Below are 21454 nucleotides of genomic sequence, written 5' to 3' on the forward strand. Positions count from 1 at the left end.
AGCAAAATGGAGAGGCTGAAAAGAGTGCAGATGGTGAAGGGTACCCTGGATGGAGGCAGGGGGGTCCCGGACGTTGTGCGGCTGATAAAGGCGCAGGGGCTGGCCTATGTGGTCAAGAACATCCAGGCTGCTGGCAAGAAAGTGAGTTTTATGAACCGCTTTTATTTTGCCAGCAGCCTGAGACCATTCGGCCTCTGCGCCATGGATAACACCAGGCCGCACTCGTGGGATCCCCCGCCGTTCTACAGGGCGCTCCGAGCCTTTGCGCTCGAAGTAGGCCTCCATAAAGTCGTGCTGGCCTCCTGGGATTATAAGACCATCTGTAGTCAGATGAGATCTGCCCAGGAGACCAGCCGGATAGAAGATTTCCCTCCCGAAACCTGCCGGTTTATCTGGGCTAACGCTACGCACGTTTGCCTCACGAACACGCAGAAAGATGTCTCCTGGATGGCTGTGAGTCGGTGTCTCCCCACCCGAGTGTTCATGCACAGAAGGGGCATAGCTCCTTATGACACCTGCCCCTATAAGGGTTGCCTGGGGAAGGAGACGGAGGCTCACATCTTTAGTGAGTACCCCTCCGCCCACAGGGTCTGGCTCCTGTTTTCTCCGTTCCTCCACAGGTTCGCCGTTCCTGCGCGGGCGACCGCCCAGCAGATCTTGTATGGTCCGGCCAAGGGAATCTCTTCATCTACCCTGAGGTGCTGGTGGCGTGTCGTCTGCGCAGTGAAGCAGGCACTGTGGGAGGGACGGAACATCTGTTTGTTCAATAAGCAGGAGCTGGACCCGATCGTCATCGCGCGGAGGGGCATGGTGTTTGTAAGAGACTATGTCAATCTGGAGGTCTATCAGAGGGGCAAGGAGGAAGCCTATAAGAACTGGCGTATACAAGATCTGGGGGAGCTCAGGATCCCATGATGGGACCCACCTCCGGGGACGGTCAGTCCCCCCTGCTGGAGCCCGAGTCCAAGATCTTTTAAAGATTTTATGGATGATTGTTTTTAAAAAAAGATTTTAAAAACGAATCTTAATTGTTTTTAAAGATTTAGTTGCTTTTAAATCACATTGTTTAGGGTTTTTTGGTTTAAGTTTTGTTACATTCTTTTGTCAAATACATTGACCTTTTTGGGTTTAATTTAAAATGCATTGGACCTTTTTTGTTTGTTTTTTATTTTTACTTTTTTAATTGTTTCTTTATTTTGTTCAATGCATTTTCAGTTATTTTCAATGTATTTGACTCTTTTGTTGGTGAGCAGTTTTTGCTTTTATCACATTTGTTTTGTTGTTTTGGGCACGTTTATTTTTAAGTTAATTGTTTTGTTCCCAGTTAAAATCACAAAGATTTTAAAAATGTTTAAGTGACTTTAAGGATTGATATTTTAATGATTTTAATCATGAGCATTAAAAACTGAATTGTTTTTATTTACGAAAAATGAAAAATACTAAACCAAATAAACAGTATTCTTATGAAGAAGGGAGAGGATACTCTACCTCATAGAAGGGGCCAATCTGCCCTCTCTGTACATCGACCCCAAGACCTGGGCCAGATCTTCTTTAAGCACCTCCCAAAAGATCTTATAGAGCTCAGCAGGGATCCCGTTGGGACCCGGTGTCCTTCCAGAGTTAAGACTCTTTATCACCTGGGAGAGTTCAGTGGTGGTGATCTCTGGATCCTCCTCCTCCTCGTTGCATTGACATTATTCTGAGGTCATTCCAACTTTCATAGACAAGCATTGTATGAGCACAATCTGATGTCTAGGCAACGTCATTCCAACTAACTGTGGCACCTGGAAAGGACCGCGGCATATGACATCTTCTTCAGTAAACCTTATTCAGAAACAAATCGAAGCAGGGAAGCTTTTTTCGGTACAATAGCTTGAAATGGTTCAATGCTTCGGAAAGCTTACTTTCCCCCATCACTAGTTTTCAGCGATCCTTTATAAAGATCTTGATTGAGCCTGATGGGAATCTTTGCGTTTCTATCATTTGAAAGATGATACAGGGAGTCCAGCGTACAGCGTTTAAATTGAGGAACGCATTAGCTACGCTCCTCGGATACCTTGACCTACACGTTGTAGCCAGTCGTGAATCTTCTGTTTTTCCACAAGAAAACCAGTCTCCCAGGAGACTGTCAAAAATTGCCGGCACCAGCTATATTTCAAGCCAGTGCAAGCGGGGTATTGGGTAAAGTTTTCAACTAGCAATAATCGCGCCTCGGATCAACCTCATCAGCTACGATACTGCCACTGCGCAAAGATAAAGCACTGTCAGGGACGCAAAACCAACCGTCTTACAACACGAAGCAAGCGTGTCGTGGTGATGTCTCTTAAATATACATTATATTTTAAATACAATGATATTGAAGTATATAAAGGGTCATTATATAAGCATAAACAACGTAATTGGGATGTATGAGAAAACAGTTCAGTCAAGGGCATTACATACATCTTTTAAAGATAACCGGGACATCATGGGATATAATATTATGCAAATGTAGAGGATGGAAGGAGGGTAGATTCTTGTGCTTGTAAGTAATGCTTGTGGGAAGCACCGGCACTTCTGATGTGAATCTTTTCCCATTAAGTTCAACGCGTTGAATGTTGCCTAATGCCTATGACACACATTTATGCCCCGTTTCCACTGGCGGACGCTCCGGCCCGGACGCTTAAACGGGTGTTTCCACTGGTGTCCCCACTGAGTACATGATTCACTTTCAGAAGAGAGATGTGCGCTGGACTTGAGACACAGGGAAGAGATCAGATACATTGTATCGGAAGATATAATCTCAAGTGCCTGTGCGATCATGAATAAATTACAAGTTTATTAGCAGCATGGAGTTAAATCCACGTACAGAAACAATGTCTGATACAGTTCATATCCGAGTGCATTAAACACTGTGATTCACAGACAGGCGCAGCGCTGACTAGTTCCAATAAACTTAAGGATAATAATGGTATTAATATTGATTGACAGCTGGCCGGTGTTCAGGCTGTGTGTGTGAATGTGTGCAGGACAATCCGCTGACAATTAGTATGAAGGAACACGATTCATTAACGTGTCCATTTACAAGATAAATTAATGAATAAATTAATACAGCAGATCTGGGTTTCCTCTAAAACATAAGGACTGGATTCATAAATGCGTCCATAAACGCCATGACTGAGACGCGCACTTTAGTTCAATTAAAGCTGCTATATTGTATCTGGATGATTAATGTGAAACGTGTGTATTTTGTTTCAACTGTAACTGGCCCTGGTTAAGGATCTGATAAGTACATTATAAATAATACGCAAATAGTATCGTTTTTAGTTACAAATCTGTAGTAAGAGTAATAAGTGAAGGGAGTCGCTGTGCCGTTTAAAATACATATATACCAGCACAAATGATGACGATAATAATATCAATACATATTCGTTATTTAGTATTATTGTCGCGCATGGAAACGTATTCTTATGGGAACATGCTTGTGTGAATATAATGTTGTCTACACGTCCAGCTCTTCTAATATCTCTAACAGAAACGTGTATTTATTCGCTGTTTCCAGTCCTGTAAAGCACGAATAATAAAACAGACACACAGTCCTCTCTCGTCAGGTGAGTCGCAGTGTTTCTGTGTGTTTGTAACACGAACACAAATCAAACCCACAGTCGCTGCTGCTCCTCAGGACGGCTCTGGGACTCCGGCGCGACGCGGCGCTTACGCCGGTGGAGTCGAGGCATTAGTTGAGTCTGAAGGTGAAGTCTCCGGTGCAGACGCTCTGAATCACTGATTGTATGTAACTTGTGGGGATGTACACAGCGTCTTGGACTTGTTTAGGAAACCAACGATTGATTTATTATAGACAACTGTTTGTGTGATCAAATCCAAACCAAGGCCTAACTATTCTTGGAGTCTAGCTAAACATGCAAGTCCCTCTCTAAACATAGAACTAATGAAGATGCAGAACAAACACTCAGAATCCAGTCCAAATCCAAAATCCGTAATCAATTTCAATAACAAAGTTGATTACCATACACAATCTTCTTCTCTGACTTGTTTTCTCTCCCTCTCCCACTCACATTGCAGTCACTTTTCTGCAGCTTTAGTGAGGGAGCTCTGTGCTCATTAATCTTATCTTAATCTTATTATCTTACATTTGTATTCATGATTTTGCAACATATTGTTGTATTGTTCTAGTATACTATGATGAGGCGCAGTCATTTGTCATTGCTCAGGGAGGCTCATTTTGATAACGTTTGAGAACCCCTGGTCTAGATAGACTTATTTAAACCTGCAAATACTATTTATTAGGTAAAGTATTTTACAATAACAAAAATAAAAATAGTCAAAATTTTAATAGTTTTTATTTAAAACAAATCCAACTCTGAAATCACTTAAAAGTTTTTAAAATCTTAACGTGCTTTAAACAAAACCAAAATACCAAATCAAACTCAAAATATACATGTGGAATAAATCAATCAAAATAATAAACTTCTGATTAAAGGGCAAACTGCCAAACCAACAAACAATCAAATGCATTGAAATAAACGGGACATGCACCAGATAAATCAATAAACAAACAAAAACATAATAGAAACAATTTAAACATTTGAACCTGCAAAGTGTGTAATAAATATCTGTCAGGACCTTTGTTGACTGACAAGACTTCAGACGACATGATGGGGTGCTGCTGACTATGACTAAGCCTGGGGCAAAAATGTGTAAACCACTAAATTATGTCATTGTAAAAAATGGGATCAGGAAAAAGAGTGAGGGGGGGGGGCGTCGCATAACGCATACCAAGTGACTGACAAGTACCTTCTGCAGGTGATTGGTCGCATGATAATGATTGACGAGCACTGCTGCAGCGTGATTGGCTGTATCAGAAAGATTGACAGTGACTCCTCCCACATCCCAATCTGCAGCGATTCCTAAGATCCTCAATCGCTGTTCCAGAGAAAGTCCTCTATGCAAAACAGCTTCTCCTTGATTGGTTGATTCAAGACAAGCGCTGTCCCGGGTTCAGCCACCGGACGCTGCGGTTGGAGACGCATTGTGCGCGGAATACGCGGAGAGACCTGTTTGCCGTTCAATTTGTCCAGGTGTGCTGAGCTGCGCGGGCAGTGATGTCTCTCTCCGAGCGCTTCACGCAGCGCCTGTCCTCGGCGCTGGCCGAGCTGATGAGAGCCGCCCTGTGTGAGATCTGGAAGGCGGTGGAAGAGACGGTGTCGGAGTCCCGGGTGGAAATAACCCGCAGACAGAGAGAAAACGAGGCGCTGAGGCGGAGGCTGCAGGCGCTCAGGGCGGCGAGGCGGTGCGAGTGGAGCCGGAGCTCTGGAGCGGACGGGCCGCCTGAGAAACGCCGAGGAGCCGGGAGACTAGAGCGCAGTTGCGGACAGGGAGGGAGAGAGGCTGGTAACAGACATGTATTTCTTCACGTATGATATTAGGATGATTGTTATGTATTAGCAGACGCCCTTCTCCAGGGTGAATGTATGTTGTAAGGTTAGTTCGCCAGTCTTTCCAGTGTGACAGAAACGAAACTCATATCCCAGACACGCTGTGCACTCGCAATTACAATAACAAGGCAGGTTAGCAATGGGGGAGGGGGGTGTTTCTCCATGAAACACACATTTACAATCAGAAACGAGCTGCTGTGGGATAAAGCACATGTGCTAGATAAAGCCATTGCACCATGTGCAAGCCAGAGATGGGAGATAGAGAAAGGATACATTGACAAGTAAGTGTCCTAGTAGCAGCGGGGGAAAAACCATAAATCTGAGAGAGAGAAATGCTACGTTCAATTTAATTATTTTCAAATAAAACTCAAAAGAAGTTGGCCTTGTCCCCTGGAGTCTCTTCAAACCCACCCAGAATTGGGAGAGCCTGAGTCTTTGATTTAAACCTCTAACTTTCTCGTTCATGATTATTTTCAATTCATTCAGGATTATCCCTATTAATAAACATTAATGTATTCAATGGGTTAATCAATTCAGCTGGTCTCTTCTGGCTCTAGATTCAGCTGAGGTACATTTTAGTATATTTGAAGATAGGGTTTTGCCATGATGGTTAAAAACACGAGTTATACGAGTAGTATATTAACAAGTCATTTGTTTGATCTAATGCAGAGTGTTTTAGTGTGAAATATAAAGTCTGTGATTGGTTCACCCTTTTCTTTTATTTGCCTTTGCAGTCGTCAGACAAATCCGAACCAGTCAGATCCATGTTAAAATTGAAATTAAAAAGTGCAAGATCAGCTCGATCCTTGAATTCACTGGAAGGATGCTGTTGCAAAAATGAAACTATAAAACTCACAGCTGTCTAGAACCCCTTTAACAAAATTCTGAAAGGATTCTTACATCTGCAGAAAATATCTTGTAATGAAACATCGTTGTGGGTTCTCGTTTTAGATTTAATGAATTGATAGCTTAGCCATCACTAAGGAATTCTTTCAGGCAGTCCTCATGCCTCTAATGTTATAGATTTTGTGAATTTCTGCAGCACATTTATGTATATATGTTTGTATGTATGGGCCTGCTTAGCATTTTATACATGCCACAGAGCATGATAGGATGTTAATTGCTTAATTGCATCATGCAGTACACCTGTTGGGAGGCATCTGCATTCCTTATGTTCCTCCACTATGTGTGTGTGTATGTGTGTGTTTATACTATCCAAAGTATTCGAATACTAATGTCCCTTCGATTACTCATTCCCATCCCTACTACATGCAATGCCTCGACTCTGAACTTTCCTCTGAGTGTTGTATGACACAAGAAAATAAAAATCTGAGCGTATGGACAGACAGAGGTATCAGAGCCACATCATTGTCTACATTTATTTAAAAATACCCACCCAGTGTTTTTCTATGCTAATATAAATATTTCTGAGTGTAAAACAATTGGCTGTTGATTAATTACTTATTGTTTTGATCTTGCAAAATCCAGCAATTGCCTTAAAGTAGGGGAAGAGAAACCTTCTAGTTTTTAAACAGGGAAGGAACGTAAATAGGTGATTCTCATGATACCAACCCTGAGCCATGTGCGTGATAATTTGAATATAAAAAACATAATACTAAATGGTAAAACCTTATTCCAATAGATGTATTATGTCTTGCACACAAAGATATTACAACTTTTAACAATAGAATTGCCGACATTGAACTACCTTCAAACACAAAGCCAGTCATTATAATCGATAGCTCATTAACAGCTGTGATATGATATTCAAAGGCAAACCATTGCATAAAACTCTTAAGTTTTATTCATGAACATCAAATCCAACATTTTCATAGCACAGATTGATTATTTAAATTGATATATGATCATAAAACATTAATATTATTGCTATAAATAACAAAGCACTTTTTTTTCTAACCGTGCAGACTGCAGTCAAAACATAAGCAACTATATACAGTTATATATATAAACAAGTGTAAACATAAATATTGGAATAATGCTAAAAAGCAGTATTTTCTAGTTCAAAAATAAGTTGCATTTATCAAAACATAATTGTACACTAAAGTAAACATTTTCAACACTGTGTAAACTTTGTTTTCAACATACATTGCTTGTATTCACTGTAGCTTTGTATTTCAAGAAACTATTTACTATATATTTATCCTGCATACCTGACAGCTCATACAGTCACACAGGACACGTTTCTGCACTTTCCCTGCATGAGCTCGTACCTCTCACTGCATTTTGACAGCCTCTCCAGGTGAACACTTTTACTCCACGAATATATAGCATCGTAATAAATGCTCCTCCACTGATAATGTCTATGAATCAGTATTTTGCAGTAGAGTAAAAGCACTCTGTGTCATTTGGACCTGGCGTTCACTCGCAGTTTTTTCACAACACTGGTACAAAGCCATGAATCATCACTGTTATTCCCAGTATCACTGATGCCCCTGAATCAGTCATGATCATATACACAGCATTTCCACAATGAGCTCTCTTCAATCTCCATTTCCAATCCATGTTTATTTGCGGGTAATCACTGTATCCACTCAATCTGAATAAATCTGTAAGAAAACACCTGTAATGCTGTACAATGTGTGTTTTTTTCAAGCACATGAAAGACTGTAGACGGGTAGACATCACCACTTGAGTGCCAGATTGACTGTATTGTAAAGGATAGGCAGGATTATGTTATATTTGATTTATTATGTATGTAAATGACCAGTCAAAACAGCCCGATTTTGGCTATCCTAGGAAAATGTGTTTATAACTTATTTCTTTTTGCGTTTATGCAGCTAAAATGCTGTAGGCATGTTTAAAACACATAGTTCGTAAAAGTCACGAACGGGTATGTGCAGTGTATTTAGGAACACAGTGTAATTCAAATTTTAATAACCAAATTGCTCAAATTGACCGGCTCAGTGCTTCTAGTGTTAAATGGGTAATTTAAGATTTTTGTATGCATTTTCCAGTTAATTTCTCATTACCGCAATCTGTCCCCAATTCAAAAAGATGGTCAACTAATGTATTACAAGTAAAATAAACTGAAATTAAAAATAAATAAAAGTGTATGTTGTCAAATGTCCAATAGTCTATAAAAAATATTTATTTAAATATCTAGACATCACATGGATAACATAATGAAAAAACATGGTGTCCATCAACCCATTTCTCATTACCACAATATTTGTTAATAGTCCCATCAAAATCATAACAAAATAGTCAATAAAGTTTTATTCTCCCATGATGCACCAACAAGAGGAGAAGACCAAAGATGGACACACACTATGCTAGTCTCCTCACTTTTAGTCACTAAAAATGTTGTACTTGTATCTAAGCCCCTTGTTCCCGACACTATAGATTCTCATTACCGCTATTGATGATGGATTGGTATAATCATTATTTTTATTATACATTTTTGATCAGTATGACAGACTTTAAAATGCTCAAAAAGTCAAAAAGGTTGCCCCTGTTGTTAGCATTTTTCACTAGGCCTCATCACCACAATTTTCTCATTACCGCTATTTTACGTATATATTTTACGATTTTGGTAATGAGAACCACAGTTTGCAGTAATGAAAGAAGCATATTTCTCAGTCATTTTAAGTTGAACTTGTCTTTTTATCTGTAATATTATTGGATAATATTACATTCATATATTATGTTGTTGCTGAGGTTGACAGGTAGTGAGAAAATATAAAAGATGAACAATTACATTCTTATGATACTCAGGGGTGGATCCAGGGGGCTTGAGTCCCACCTTAATTTTTGGTCCCAAAATTTCAAAAGTTATGCCTTTACTAGGCCATTTACAGCATAGCATTGTGGTGATAGGAAAATATATACTGTTCCTTGAAATGATAAACCATTGTATTTGTTTTTTAATTGGTGAGGATACACAATTTTTGATTTTTTTCCCCCTCCTAGAAATGTGTTTTCATTGGAAATAAGCTGTTTCCGCTGGTGATGTAGGAGTTTCTAGGTGAATTCAAGTCTCCTTTTGTGACACCTAAATTCATCAAGAACCTCTCCATAATGTGCTAGCCCATTAAGTCTTTTGTCTTTCGTTATGGAGCGCAAATATGTTTTGAGTACTTTTAGCACTGAATGATCGCACCCCTGTTCCTTTCCATAATATAGACCAACACTATGAATTAAGATGTTGTAGGTAAATAATTAAACATGACTTATCCCAAATGTTGAGGATCGCATTTTTGAGGTAGTTTTTGGTAATGAGAAAATCTTGAAAATAAAATATTTTAATAAAGTAAAGAATTCAATTTTGTCCATTACTATAGCTAGCTTACAGCTACTTTTTATCATAGCAATTAAAAAAACATGAACCAAATCTAATTTCCCACTCTTGTGCTTGTGAAATATCATTCACTTGGTACAAGAAAAGCACTAAAATGTATACAAATAAGTAAATGGTCTCTTTGAAATCAACATTTATACTGACTTTAGACTAGGGCTGTGCAATATGACCAAAATCTCATATCCTGATATAGGTCCTTTCATATCCCGGTAACGATACATCTCACAATATAGCACATTTTCTTTAAATTCAATGAATAAACTATATATAAAATGACCACATGGAGAGGCCAATTTCTTATTACATTTTGAATTATATACTCGACAAATATACTCATATTTGATTATTTTTCTCCTTTTATTTAGAACCTTTGCAAATTTTCAATTAAGCATGTAACAATATATAAAATCTTTATGTATAAAATGGTAAATAGAAAACACTTTTCAACTATAGTTACAAACAAAATAAATATAGTCCTGATATGTGAATGTTAAAAAAATATATATTTATATATTTATATAATATATATATATATATATATATATATATATATATATATATATATATATATATATAAATACATATATATAATATTAGTGTGACTGGCCCCCACCTGTATTTGGGCCGCAAGGATGCTTCTTTACTCTGATCACAGCAGCTGCCCAATTCAAAGGCGTGAGCATGGATTAAACCCGGGGAGTACAGGGTGTGGCGCCCCTGCTGGTAAGTGTCAACCATGCAGGGGAATGCAGGACTTGGCGCCCCTGTTTATCTCTCACAGGCACAGATGTTTTAACCCCTGCAGAGTAAATAAAACAAACACAAACAAACCTACTAAACCGTTCAATATGCTGAACACACTCTACCTCCTCACTTCTAACGACTTGCTTTGAACCTGGGGCTGTCTCTAACCCCTAGCAGTGTTGGGAAAGACCATTGTTCTTTGTTCAGGCACACACAAACAACCTTCTTCCCCACAGCCACCGCCTGCACTGCTTCCTTATATAGTGCCTGGCTCCGCCTCCCTCACTAATATATATATATATCAGGGCTGGGAATCGATTAAAAAAATTAACTAATTAATCGCAATTAATCACATTTTTTCCCCAAGCTTGTAATCATCAGTATTTATACGTAGAATCACTTAATTAAATTAGTCAACACAAAGGAAGTCTATTTTAAATAATATTTTTAATGACATCTTGTGAACTGTAAACAGACTCTCCTCAGAACTACAGAGTAGTCATTCCCATCAAATATATTGAATGCAGCAACATTATAAACAAAGTGTTTAAGAGCAAGTTGAATATTAAAACCATCAAGGTTATCAAAAAGACTGGATTAGTTTATGCCCCGTTTCCACTGGCGTCCGTGTTTTGTGGACTGTTAACTTGCTGGTGCTGGACGTGTCCATAAGCGTCCGTCCCGCCCACTGAGGACATGATTAGCTTTCAGAATTGGACGTGTGTTCTTGACTTGAGACACAGGGAGGAGAACAGATGCATTGTGTCGGAAGATATAATCTCACGTGCCGAGTGCGATCACGAAGATGGAGTGAAATCCACGTACAGAAACAATTAAATGTTTTACTGCTTACAGTTAATATCCGAGTGTATTAAACACTGTGATTTCACAGGATCGTTGCAGTGCCTGACTAGTTAAAATAAACTGAAGGATAATAATCGGATCGTAGCAGCTGATATTCTTAATATTTTATGAACAGCTGGCCGTGTTTCAGGCTGTGTTTTGTGAATGGTGTGCAGGACAATCTGCAGAGACAGTCAGTGTGAAGGTGAATACGATTTAGTTAACGTTTCCATTTACAATTTAAGTTAATGAATAAATAAATATAGCAGATCTGGGTTTCCCTCTAAAACATTAAGGACTGGTTTAATAAATGCGTCCATAAACGCCATGACTGAGACATGCACACTTTAGTTCAATTATAACCTGCTATATTGGAGCTGGGTGAATCATCGTGAAACGTGTGTATTTTGTTTCAACTGTAACTTGCCCTGGTTAAGGACATCTGATAAGTACATTATAAATAATACGGCAAAAAGTATTGTTTGCAGTTACAAATCTGTAGTAAGTAATTAGGAACCAGGAACCAGGAACCTTGTCTGTCGGTATGCGTGTGAGTGTGTGTGTGTGTGTGTGTGTGTACTGCATGTGGGGTGGGGTTGTGTTGGGCTAGGGAGGGATGTTTGGGAGTTATTTGTGATTGTGTGACTCTGGGTGGTATTGCCGCAGAGCGGCGATTGGACGGGTGGGAGTCACCTGAGGGGGGTATTTGAGAGGGCGGGGACGCGCCGCTCGGGGAGTCGGAGTAGGTAATGAGCGAGAGAGCACCGGAGAGATTGAATAACAGCCTTGGAGGGAAAGTAGATGTACCTCCCTGTGAGTTCAATAAAGCCTGTTTTACTTGTATTTTTCCCTTTATTTCACTACCTAGAAACCTGAGGTCGCTACAATTGGTATATAAAATACAAAATGTAAACATGGAACACTTTCAAGTTTAAATTATAGCAGCACATTAAGTTTCACAATATAAATATATAAAATATAACATTATATTTTATTTCTTGGAAGACGCCCTTATCCAGGGCGACTTGCAAAATATAAGCACATTGCAAAGTATTGTGTAGACTCTCTGTACTGTTTAGCATGATTCTTGCGCAGGTGGTAAAAGAGGTTAGTGGTGTTTGAGCCTGTTGTAGAGACTGGTCTGCAGCATATTTTGCTAAGTAGGGTTTTCTGGTCCGTGTCAGACTTTTTCTACCCTAACCACGTCCATGCGACAGATGTAGCCCCTCTTTTAGGTACGAGCTCCTCGTTTGTCTTGGCTGGTCAGAGTCCTCCTGTTCAGAATTACCCCGTTCTGTGTCAGTTCTCTCTCCTCTGTCTGTCTGTGTTTCTGATGCACATTTCTTACCGCATCCGACACGTGTGGAAGAACCGGGGACAACGCAAAGCGTTGACAAATGACCAAAAATAGAGTGGGATTTGCGACACCATGATATAAACGATAGAGCATAATATGAAACGATATACGTTTTTCTATCGTCATACGATATATATCGTCATATCGCACAGCCCTACTTTAGACTCTACTAAGCATTCTCCAAATAAAATGTTGGTCAATTTAATTATTTAAAAACCTTAAAGAGGATCACTCTGAAATGAGAATTTCATGAGAATCACCCTATTATATTTGATCACTGTGCTGTTACGAAGCCCAGTGATTAGATTTGTATTGGATTGACACAGGATGATGCTCCAAAACCTTTAACCATCTTTCAAGTCGGCAGCATTTACATTAGCCCACGTGCCCGTGTGATTTCAATTGAAAGGTAATATATTTGAGCGTTTCCTGCAGTGCTTTACAGGCCATAGAGTGTCGCCTGGCCAAACACATGAGAGAAGGAAAAAAATAACCACAAAAACTAATTAAAGGAACTTTAAAGCTGAAATGCTTGACATTGCACGATGCCCACCCCCCTTCCCCTCCTCGACATTTTGCGATTGTGATATTGCCAATTTAAAGTTGTTATCCTTATTGTGACGGATATGTTTAAATTATAATATAATGTGATTGTGTCAAAGAGAGTTGAGGTGTATTTGTGTTTCTGCCCTGTTGCTACACATTTGAACTATAAAACGCCTGTATCACTTTTACAGTAGTGACTGTTTTTTTGATGCTGTGATATTTTTCCAACATAGTGTGTTTTAGTGTCTGGAAACTTCTCACCTGTTCTCAGTGTTGTTCTCCTGTGTTGTTTCTCCTCCAGGAGCTGTAGAGGCCAGCGCTCTCCCTGACTCTGGGGAAAAGGCTCCCATTGAGCAGCAGCACTGTGAGCAGGAGTGGAGCTCCAGTCTGAGGCAGGACACAGAGCCCACAGATACTGAAGACAACCAGGGCCTGACTGAGCAGCACAGGAGCAGACAGAGTGAGGAGGAGCTCAGGGGACTGGAGTCTGGCCACATGGCAGAGCCACAGACTGAGGGGTCAACACAGGGACACAGGGCACTGGGATCAGATACAGCAGAGTCAAAGTTCAAGCCTCCCTGTGTGATAAGGAGCGACCCTGATCTGGACTCCACCAACAGTGCAGAGCTCCCCAGGATCCAGTCTGTGGGGTCTGAATACGAAGCCAGTTCAGTTGATGCTGAGTTGGACTGTTTCAGATCACAGTGTGAACCCAGTGTGGTGTCTGAACACATTAAAACAGAGGACAATACACTGGAGTCTGCTTATATAATTGAGCCAAGCAGACCACTCTCTGTGTCTTTGAAAAGGGTCTGTGTCAGATGGGAGAATATTACAAGCTATACCTGTGACCTGGAGCCTGAGCCCCCTGTGGACAGACGGAGAGACTCAAAGTCTGCTGCCCTGAATTCAGGGGTCAGTGGGGGGAGTGATGGAACACTGAAGTGTGAAAGCCTTTCATCACAGCACCGACAGCTGCGTCCTAGACCCCCCACATTTTCATCCCCCCCACCACAGTGTGGAAAACTGCATCACCATCGCTCCCCTAAGTGTGGGAAGAGCTACACTGGGAAAGGAGACATAAGAAAATGTCAAAGAAATCACAGAGGGGAGAGATCGTACAGCTGCTCCCAGTGTGGGAAGAGTTTCACTAGTTCAAAACAACTGAAACGCCACCAGAATATTCACACACGAGAGAAATCATATTGCTGCTCCCAGTGTAAAAAGAGCTTTGCTGTGTCATCACAATTAAAACGCCACCAAAAAATTCACACTGGAGAAAGACCTTATTGCTGCACCCAGTGTGGGAAGTGCTTCCATCAGTCAGGACATCTCCATATCCACAAACGAATTCACACAGGAGAGAAACCATATAGCTGCATCCAGTGTGGGAAGAGTTTTGCTACACCAGTAGAACTAAGACGACACCAAAGAATTCACACAGGAGAGAAACCATATTGCTGCGTCCAGTGTGGGAAGGGCTTCACTCAGTCAACACAACTGAAATGCCACCAAAGAATTCACACAGGAGAGAAACCATATTGCTGCACCCAGTGTAGGAAGAGTTTTATTACATCAACACAACTAAAATGTCACCAAAGAATTCACACAGGGGAGAGACCTTATTGCTGCACCCAGTGTGGGAAGAGCTTCACTACATCAACACAACTAAAATGCCACCAAAGAATTCACACAGGAGAGAAACCATATTGCTGCACCCAGTGTGGGAAGTGCTTCAGTAGCTTTGCACACCTTCGTTATCACAAGCGAATCCACACAGGAGACAGACTGCATTATAGTGATAAAAATAAATGTTAAGAGTACTAACTAAACCGAAACAAAAAGTACTTTTGCCAGAGCATTTGAAATTTTGCAGCATTCATCAACCTCTTTTTTTAAAAGAGTGGTTTTGTAGACCTATTAAAGGAAACGCAAATATGGAGTCACGATGACAGTGTTAACTGTGGCACACTGCTGACAGACACTGTCAGAGGAATTCCTCTAGAGGCAGTGAGGAAATGGTAAATGTTAATAATGAGGGCTGCCAACTTTCACCTGCTGTGTCTCACTGTCTATAAAGTAGTGGTGTTCTGCATGATTATTTTAATATATTCAAATTTGATACATGTTTTTGTTAGTTATGGAGAGGGCTTTCTTTAAAAAAACATGGAATTGGGCATCAGTTAACTCACATTAATTGCACCTATATTGTACTGAGCCCACGGTATTAAGTTTGAATTTCATACTGTTTGTCAGGTAACTAGTTCTAACTCAAAGGTTAAAATGTGAAGTTAGCCTACAGAGTACTAGGCCCACAGGGGGTGCTCTACGCTTCAGGCCTAGAGCGCTCTCAAAAAAAGAAAATCACAGCGCTTAAGAGCGCAACAAATTACTTTATTTTATATAAATACATATAAGCATCATATGAAACCTATATATCAAGAGAAACATAAGACACTGACATTTTTCATTCTTCTATAATTCGTTTATTTTTAAAATGAATACAGAAATGTGCATTGGCAAAGAAACGAAAAATATACAGACGCCTTTTTTTTTTCAAAACAACCCTGTTTTCAGAAATAACCTGGTTTATAAACACTTAAAAAATCATATTCATATGCATCGCCAGCATGTTATTTTTAAAATGCAAAAAAATGTAGATGTTTACAAATACTTGTTCAAGAGATATAATAAGTTTTGCAAGGAGCGCACCTGTCCAGAAACTAGTCAGAATTACACCGCAAAACAACAAAAATGAAACTAATCGGACGGTCGGCTTGTGCTGTGTGTTGAATAAATATAAAAACATCTTCAAAATGTGCAGATTATTGCTGTTGTTGTCTTTATTACTACCAGTAATATTTAATAATAGCAGTACTACTACTATTAATAATAATAATAATAATAGTATATGTACATCGCTTACTTTGCAGTGATTGTAAACGCGTGTGTGTGGCTCGGGGCAGATCTTTTCTTTCTCCTTTGCGGAGAAATCGGCCGGTTGGGGATTGCCGTGTGAAAATACATTACTACAGTGTATTTATTAATCTTACCAGCTTTCTTTTGTGTCAGTTTATCCGTTTTCTGTTATTTATGTTGAAAAGGAGATTCTGACATTTATGTTGACCAGCGGAAATAAACTAGAAACGACTTAATCTGCACCGTCACCCCTCGCATGTATTCCCGTGATAAACTTCTGCCGCCCCCTCTTCCAAATCGCTGTCATAATTGTGTATAATACTAATTACTGTGCCAAATGAAAAGTTTACAATACTGAAAAGTTTGTTTAATTTAGTTTTACCGGTATCAGATGCAGTACAATGTTCAAAACATCCTCCATTTGACTCCTTTAAAAGTGCTCTCATCTCGTGTGCATTTCCAGGGCGTTGCCATCTTTTCCCATCTTCTCTAAGGGACAGGTGTTGTTTTTTAACCAATACAAAACCTCTGTTTGTTTTAAAAGTCTTGTGAATGGCTCATTCCCTCAATGAACATCTCTGCTATTGGTTAAAATAATTTGTTGCTATGCAGATTTGTCCAATAAAAAAAAAATTATGGCTTAAAGGGGGCGTGATTTTGGGCCGCAAATCGGCCCCCCGTGTCCTCTAGCCACACCCCGATTTTCGGCCCGCTAGTCTTCTGAGGGTTAAGTGTTTCTTAAAGCAATTACCCTGGTGCGTTGGTCAGACAATAGACAAAACTACTATACATATAAACTATAAGCCAAGATTGCTAATTATAAGACAGAAATAAGCGCTCATTTCACATTACTGAAGAACATCTTTCTTCCTATGGAACAAGAACACATGTAATTGTTCTAGAAATTATAAATTGTATGAGTATACAAAAGAGTAACTTCTTACTACACAAATTAAAACCCAGATCATTTTAAAAATAAATGTAATAACAAATTCAACTTTGTATAGAGATTTGAAAGGAATTGTGAAGAGGATGCCACATTCCCAAGCCAGCAATTCTATTGAGCAGCATGTCAACTTGATTACTGGGACAATCACAACTGTTGTACCTGTGTAGTCCTGTTCATCACCCTCCTCACTCTCGAGTGGACACTGCATGATTCCCACGGACTCGTCTGAGAAATGTAACTCCCTAACAAATTCAGATCTACTTTGGATTGAATCTACATAAAGCACCAACATATCCAAACCTTTTGAAGCAGCGTCTTCAATACTGCCTGCAAACAGAGTGGAACATGAAAATCTGACTAACAAATCATGCACAATTGTTGGGAAAATAAAAGGTTTTCACTTCAAATCTTCATTATCTTTCAAGTCGTAAGCACTGCCCATGGGGCAGGGATAGGGGTTTCTGCGCAAGCCAGTCAAAAATATCACTCTATCAAAGCTGCCATTGGCCACTGCGCACGTCACTCAGAACAGGTCTCTTCCCACTTCCTGTTCTATAAAATGTGACGGTCAGTGCGGGTTCGTCCTCTTTTGCCATTTTGCTGGACCCGAGAATGTGAGATCTCGTGTCTCGTCTGTGCACCGTTATTAGTGTGTGTATCTGTCTCTTATTTATTGCATTAGTTATTATTGATAGCTAATCCAATTCTGTTCCTTCTGTGCACCAGGGCTCTGGCTGCGCTTTCAGTTTCATTTTAAATAGAGCACTTTTAAAAATAGTCATGTTTATATAGTGCCTTATATATTCCGACTGCTTGCTTGTGTTTTTTTTTTTTGTCCTCAGGGCTTTTTCCTCCACAGTGAATGACAGAGAAGAGCAGCATTGCGACACCCTTTGCGACATGCTTTGAACAGCAGGATGGACCAAACCTGTGCTCTGTTGGCCCCGCTGGCAGCACAAGCAGCTCAACAGGTGCCACCCCCCATGATGCTCCACTGCTGGCCCACAACGCGCTGCTGGAGTCTGAGGGGAGTCTATCTGCTCCCTCCCCAAATGAGAGCATTAGACAGGCCACCTGGGAGGAGGACTGCCTGTCTCTGGGTCTGCACGGGCACTCCCGCTGCTTCCTGATCTACTTGATGAACTGAGGGCCACCAGGGACCATCTGGCAACAGCCGCCGTCCTAGGCAGGAGAGGGGAGGCTTATGCTAGGACCCAGGGTGTGGCAGAAGCGGTCCTGTTGGACTTCCCATGGGTTAACTCCACCATCACCGCACTCATCTCCCTACCTCCACCAGTCCTAGAATCCCATGATGGGATACCAACTCCGGGGATGGATACTCCCCCTGCTGGAGCCTGAGTCCAAGTGCTTTTATTCTCTTATTGATATAATGATTGTTTTTGTATTGAACTTTCAATTTTAATAGTTTTTTGTGTTACATTGTTTTGGTTGTTTTGTTTTCTCGGGTGCATTGGCCATTCATTTCCTTTAAATGCAATAGATTGATAGTTTTGTTTTTTGTCTGTTTTGTATTGAATTGTTTTCTTGGTTTCTTTTTCACCTCAGTTTGTTTTGCATGAATGTTTTATTTTAGTGCACTTATTCAATGTCGAGTTCTTTTCCTTGTTCTGAATGATTTATTTCAGCATTTCAATGTTTTAGAAATGATTTTAGAATTGGATTAAAAAAAAAAAAAAACATATAACATGTTTTTATTTAATGTAAAATACTTCACCTAATAAATAGTATTTTACTAAAGACTTCCATTGAGAAGATCATTGAGTGGAGACGTTTTCTATATTGTCTATTGTGTTCAAGGCAATAAGGTATCACTGTTGTCTATTAAAAAAAAAAAATAAAAAAAAAAATCACTCAATAGCAAATGGTAGTAAATATGGTGGTACATTCTTGCTTGATTTTTAGGAATTGCCCAGCTTATAATTTTCTTCAGTTTGCAAGCAAAGATTGAATTTTTAAAAGCCATTTTACAAACCGTCTGCCCAGGGGAGCATGCCCCTGCACCTCCCTAGAAGAGGTCGGCCCCTCTGTAATAGTCATGGCCCCCTTATTTCCAAAATTCTAGAATTGCCCCTGCCCATTGCTAATTAGCCTACTGTTACTGTACTATTTTATACAATATAGACAACATATTAACTATCAGCTGTAGGCTGATGCTAGATATGTGCCAATGTGCACCAGTTTTCTCCCCAACTCATCTGAGGATCTGAGTGACTTTGACAAGGGCCAAAGGCTCATTGATGCACGTGGGGAGCGAAGGCTGGCCCGTGTGGTCCGATCCAACAGACTAGCTACTGTAACTCAGATTGCTGAAAAAGTTAATGCTGGTTCTGATAGAAAGGTGTCAGAACACACAGTGCATCGCAGTTTGTTGCGTATGGGGCTGCGTAGCCGCAGACCAGTCAGGGTGCCCATGCTGACCCCTGTCCACTGCCGAAAGCACCTACAATGGGCACGTGAGCATCAGAACTGGACCACGTAGCAATGGTAGAAGGTGGCCTGGTCTGATGAATCACGAGTTCAAGGTGTTGACTTGGCCTCCAAATTCCCCAGATCTCAATCCAATCAAGCATCTGTGGGATGTGCTGGACAAACAAGTCCGATCCATGGAGGCCCCACCTCGCAACTTACAGGACTTAAAGGATATGCTGCTAACGTCTTGGTGCCAGATACCACAGCACACCTTCAGAGGTCTAGTGGAGTCCATGCCTCGACAGGTCAGGGCTGTTCTGGTGGCAAAAGGGGGACCTACACAATATTAGGCAGGTGGTCATAATGTTATGGCTGATCGGTGTGTGTATATACATGTCATCTACATTGATGTACACTGCAAGTTCAACCTTCTCTGAAAATTATTTGTGTAAATGGGCAACTGTATGTAAACTAATGCAATATAGATTAATAGGCAGTCAATCCTATTTGTGTTATGTTTTCAGTATCCCAGGCCTGTCAAGCCATAGAAAGCAGCTGTCATTCCATGTCATTGTACTTTTTTATCTGAGGTTATTTTAAAGAAAGTGTATTCAGGATTTTAGGATTCCTGTGTGGGATTTGGAGATATAGGCTGTCCTTCTGTTTTCCCCATTGTAGTTTATGGGCATTCAATTCCCCATTATAGTCAATGGGTTTTTCGTTTTGTCATTTGTTTTAGTCTGTCCGGAATAAACTAATAGTAAAGTTATATAAACACTTATTTGAGTTCTAGGTAATAATAATAATATTAGTCATTTTAATCCCTGTTAGATAGCACTTCACAGAGTTTTATTATGCTTCTTGCATTTTTGATTGTTTCCTCATTGCTCACTTTCCTGTAGCCCTTGACTGTGACCCTACTTGACAGCACTTACAGTGAGGGAAAAAAGTATTTGATCCCCTGCTGATTTTGTATGTTTACCCACTGACAAAGAAATGATCAGTCTATAATTTTAATGGTAGGTGTATTTTAACAGTGAGAGACAGAATAACAAAAACAAAATCCAGAAAAACACATTTCAAAAAAGTTATACATTGATTTGCATGTTAATGAGGGAAATAAGTATTTGACCCCTTCGACTTAGTACTTGGTGGCAAAACCCTTGTTGGCAATCACAGAGGTCAGACGTTTCTTGTAGTTGGCCACCAGGTTTGCACACATCTCAGGAGGGATTTTGTCCCACTCCTCTTTGCAGATCCTCTCCAAGTCATTAAGGTTTCGAGGCTGACATTTGGCAACTCGAACCTTCAGCTCCCTCCACAGATTTTCTATGGGATTAAGGTCTGGAGACTGGCTAGGCCACTCCAGGTCCTTAATGTGCTTCTTCTTGAGCCACTCCTTTGTTGCCTTGGCTGTGTGTTTTGGGTCATTGTCATGCTGGAATACCCATCCACGACCCATTTTCAATGCCCTGGCTGAGGGAAGGAGGCTCTCACCCAAGATTTGACGGTACATGGCCCCGTCCATCGTCCCTTTGATGCGGTGCAGTTGTCCTGTCCCCTTAGCAGAAAAACACCCCCAAAGCATAATGTTTCCACCTCCATGTTTGATGGTGGGGATGGTGTTCTTGGGGTCATTCCTCCTCCTCCAAACAGGGCGAGTTGAGTTGATGCCAAAGAGCTCGATTTTGGTCTCATCTGACCACAACACTTTCACCCAGTTCTCCTCTGAATCATTCAGATGTTCATTGGAAAACTTCAGACGGGCCTGTACATGTGCTTTCTTGTGCAGGGGGACCTTGCGGGTGCTGCAGGATTTCAGTCCTTCACGGCATAGTGTGTTACCAATTGTTTTCTTGGTGACTATGGTCCCAGCTGCCTTGAGATCATTAACAAGATCCTCCTGTGTAGTT

The 21454-nt window shown here is 40.4% G+C and overlaps 1 protein-coding gene and 1 non-coding gene across 2 annotated transcripts; one reads left to right on the forward strand and one right to left on the reverse strand.

Moving 5' to 3' along the window:
- Positions 1-2113: 2113 nt before the first annotated feature.
- Positions 2114-2255, reverse strand: LOC136769098 (U4 spliceosomal RNA). The gene has a single exon (XR_010822078.1). It is a non-coding gene; the product is annotated as a U4 spliceosomal RNA (small nuclear RNA).
- Positions 2256-5015: 2760 nt separating this feature from the next.
- LOC136767769 (zinc finger protein 544) lies at positions 5016-19147 on the forward strand. Its single transcript, XM_066721762.1, has 2 exons — positions 5016-5391; positions 13545-19147. Exons 1-2 carry the CDS (start codon positions 5103-5105, stop codon positions 15059-15061), a joined length of 1806 nt encoding a protein of 601 aa, XP_066577859.1. The 5' UTR covers positions 5016-5102; the 3' UTR covers positions 15062-19147.
- Positions 19148-21454: the final 2307 nt, after the last annotated feature.

This window comes from Amia ocellicauda, chromosome 14, assembly GCF_036373705.1.
Source record: "Amia ocellicauda isolate fAmiCal2 chromosome 14, fAmiCal2.hap1, whole genome shotgun sequence".
NCBI classification, from domain to species: domain Eukaryota; kingdom Metazoa; phylum Chordata; class Actinopteri; order Amiiformes; family Amiidae; genus Amia; species Amia ocellicauda.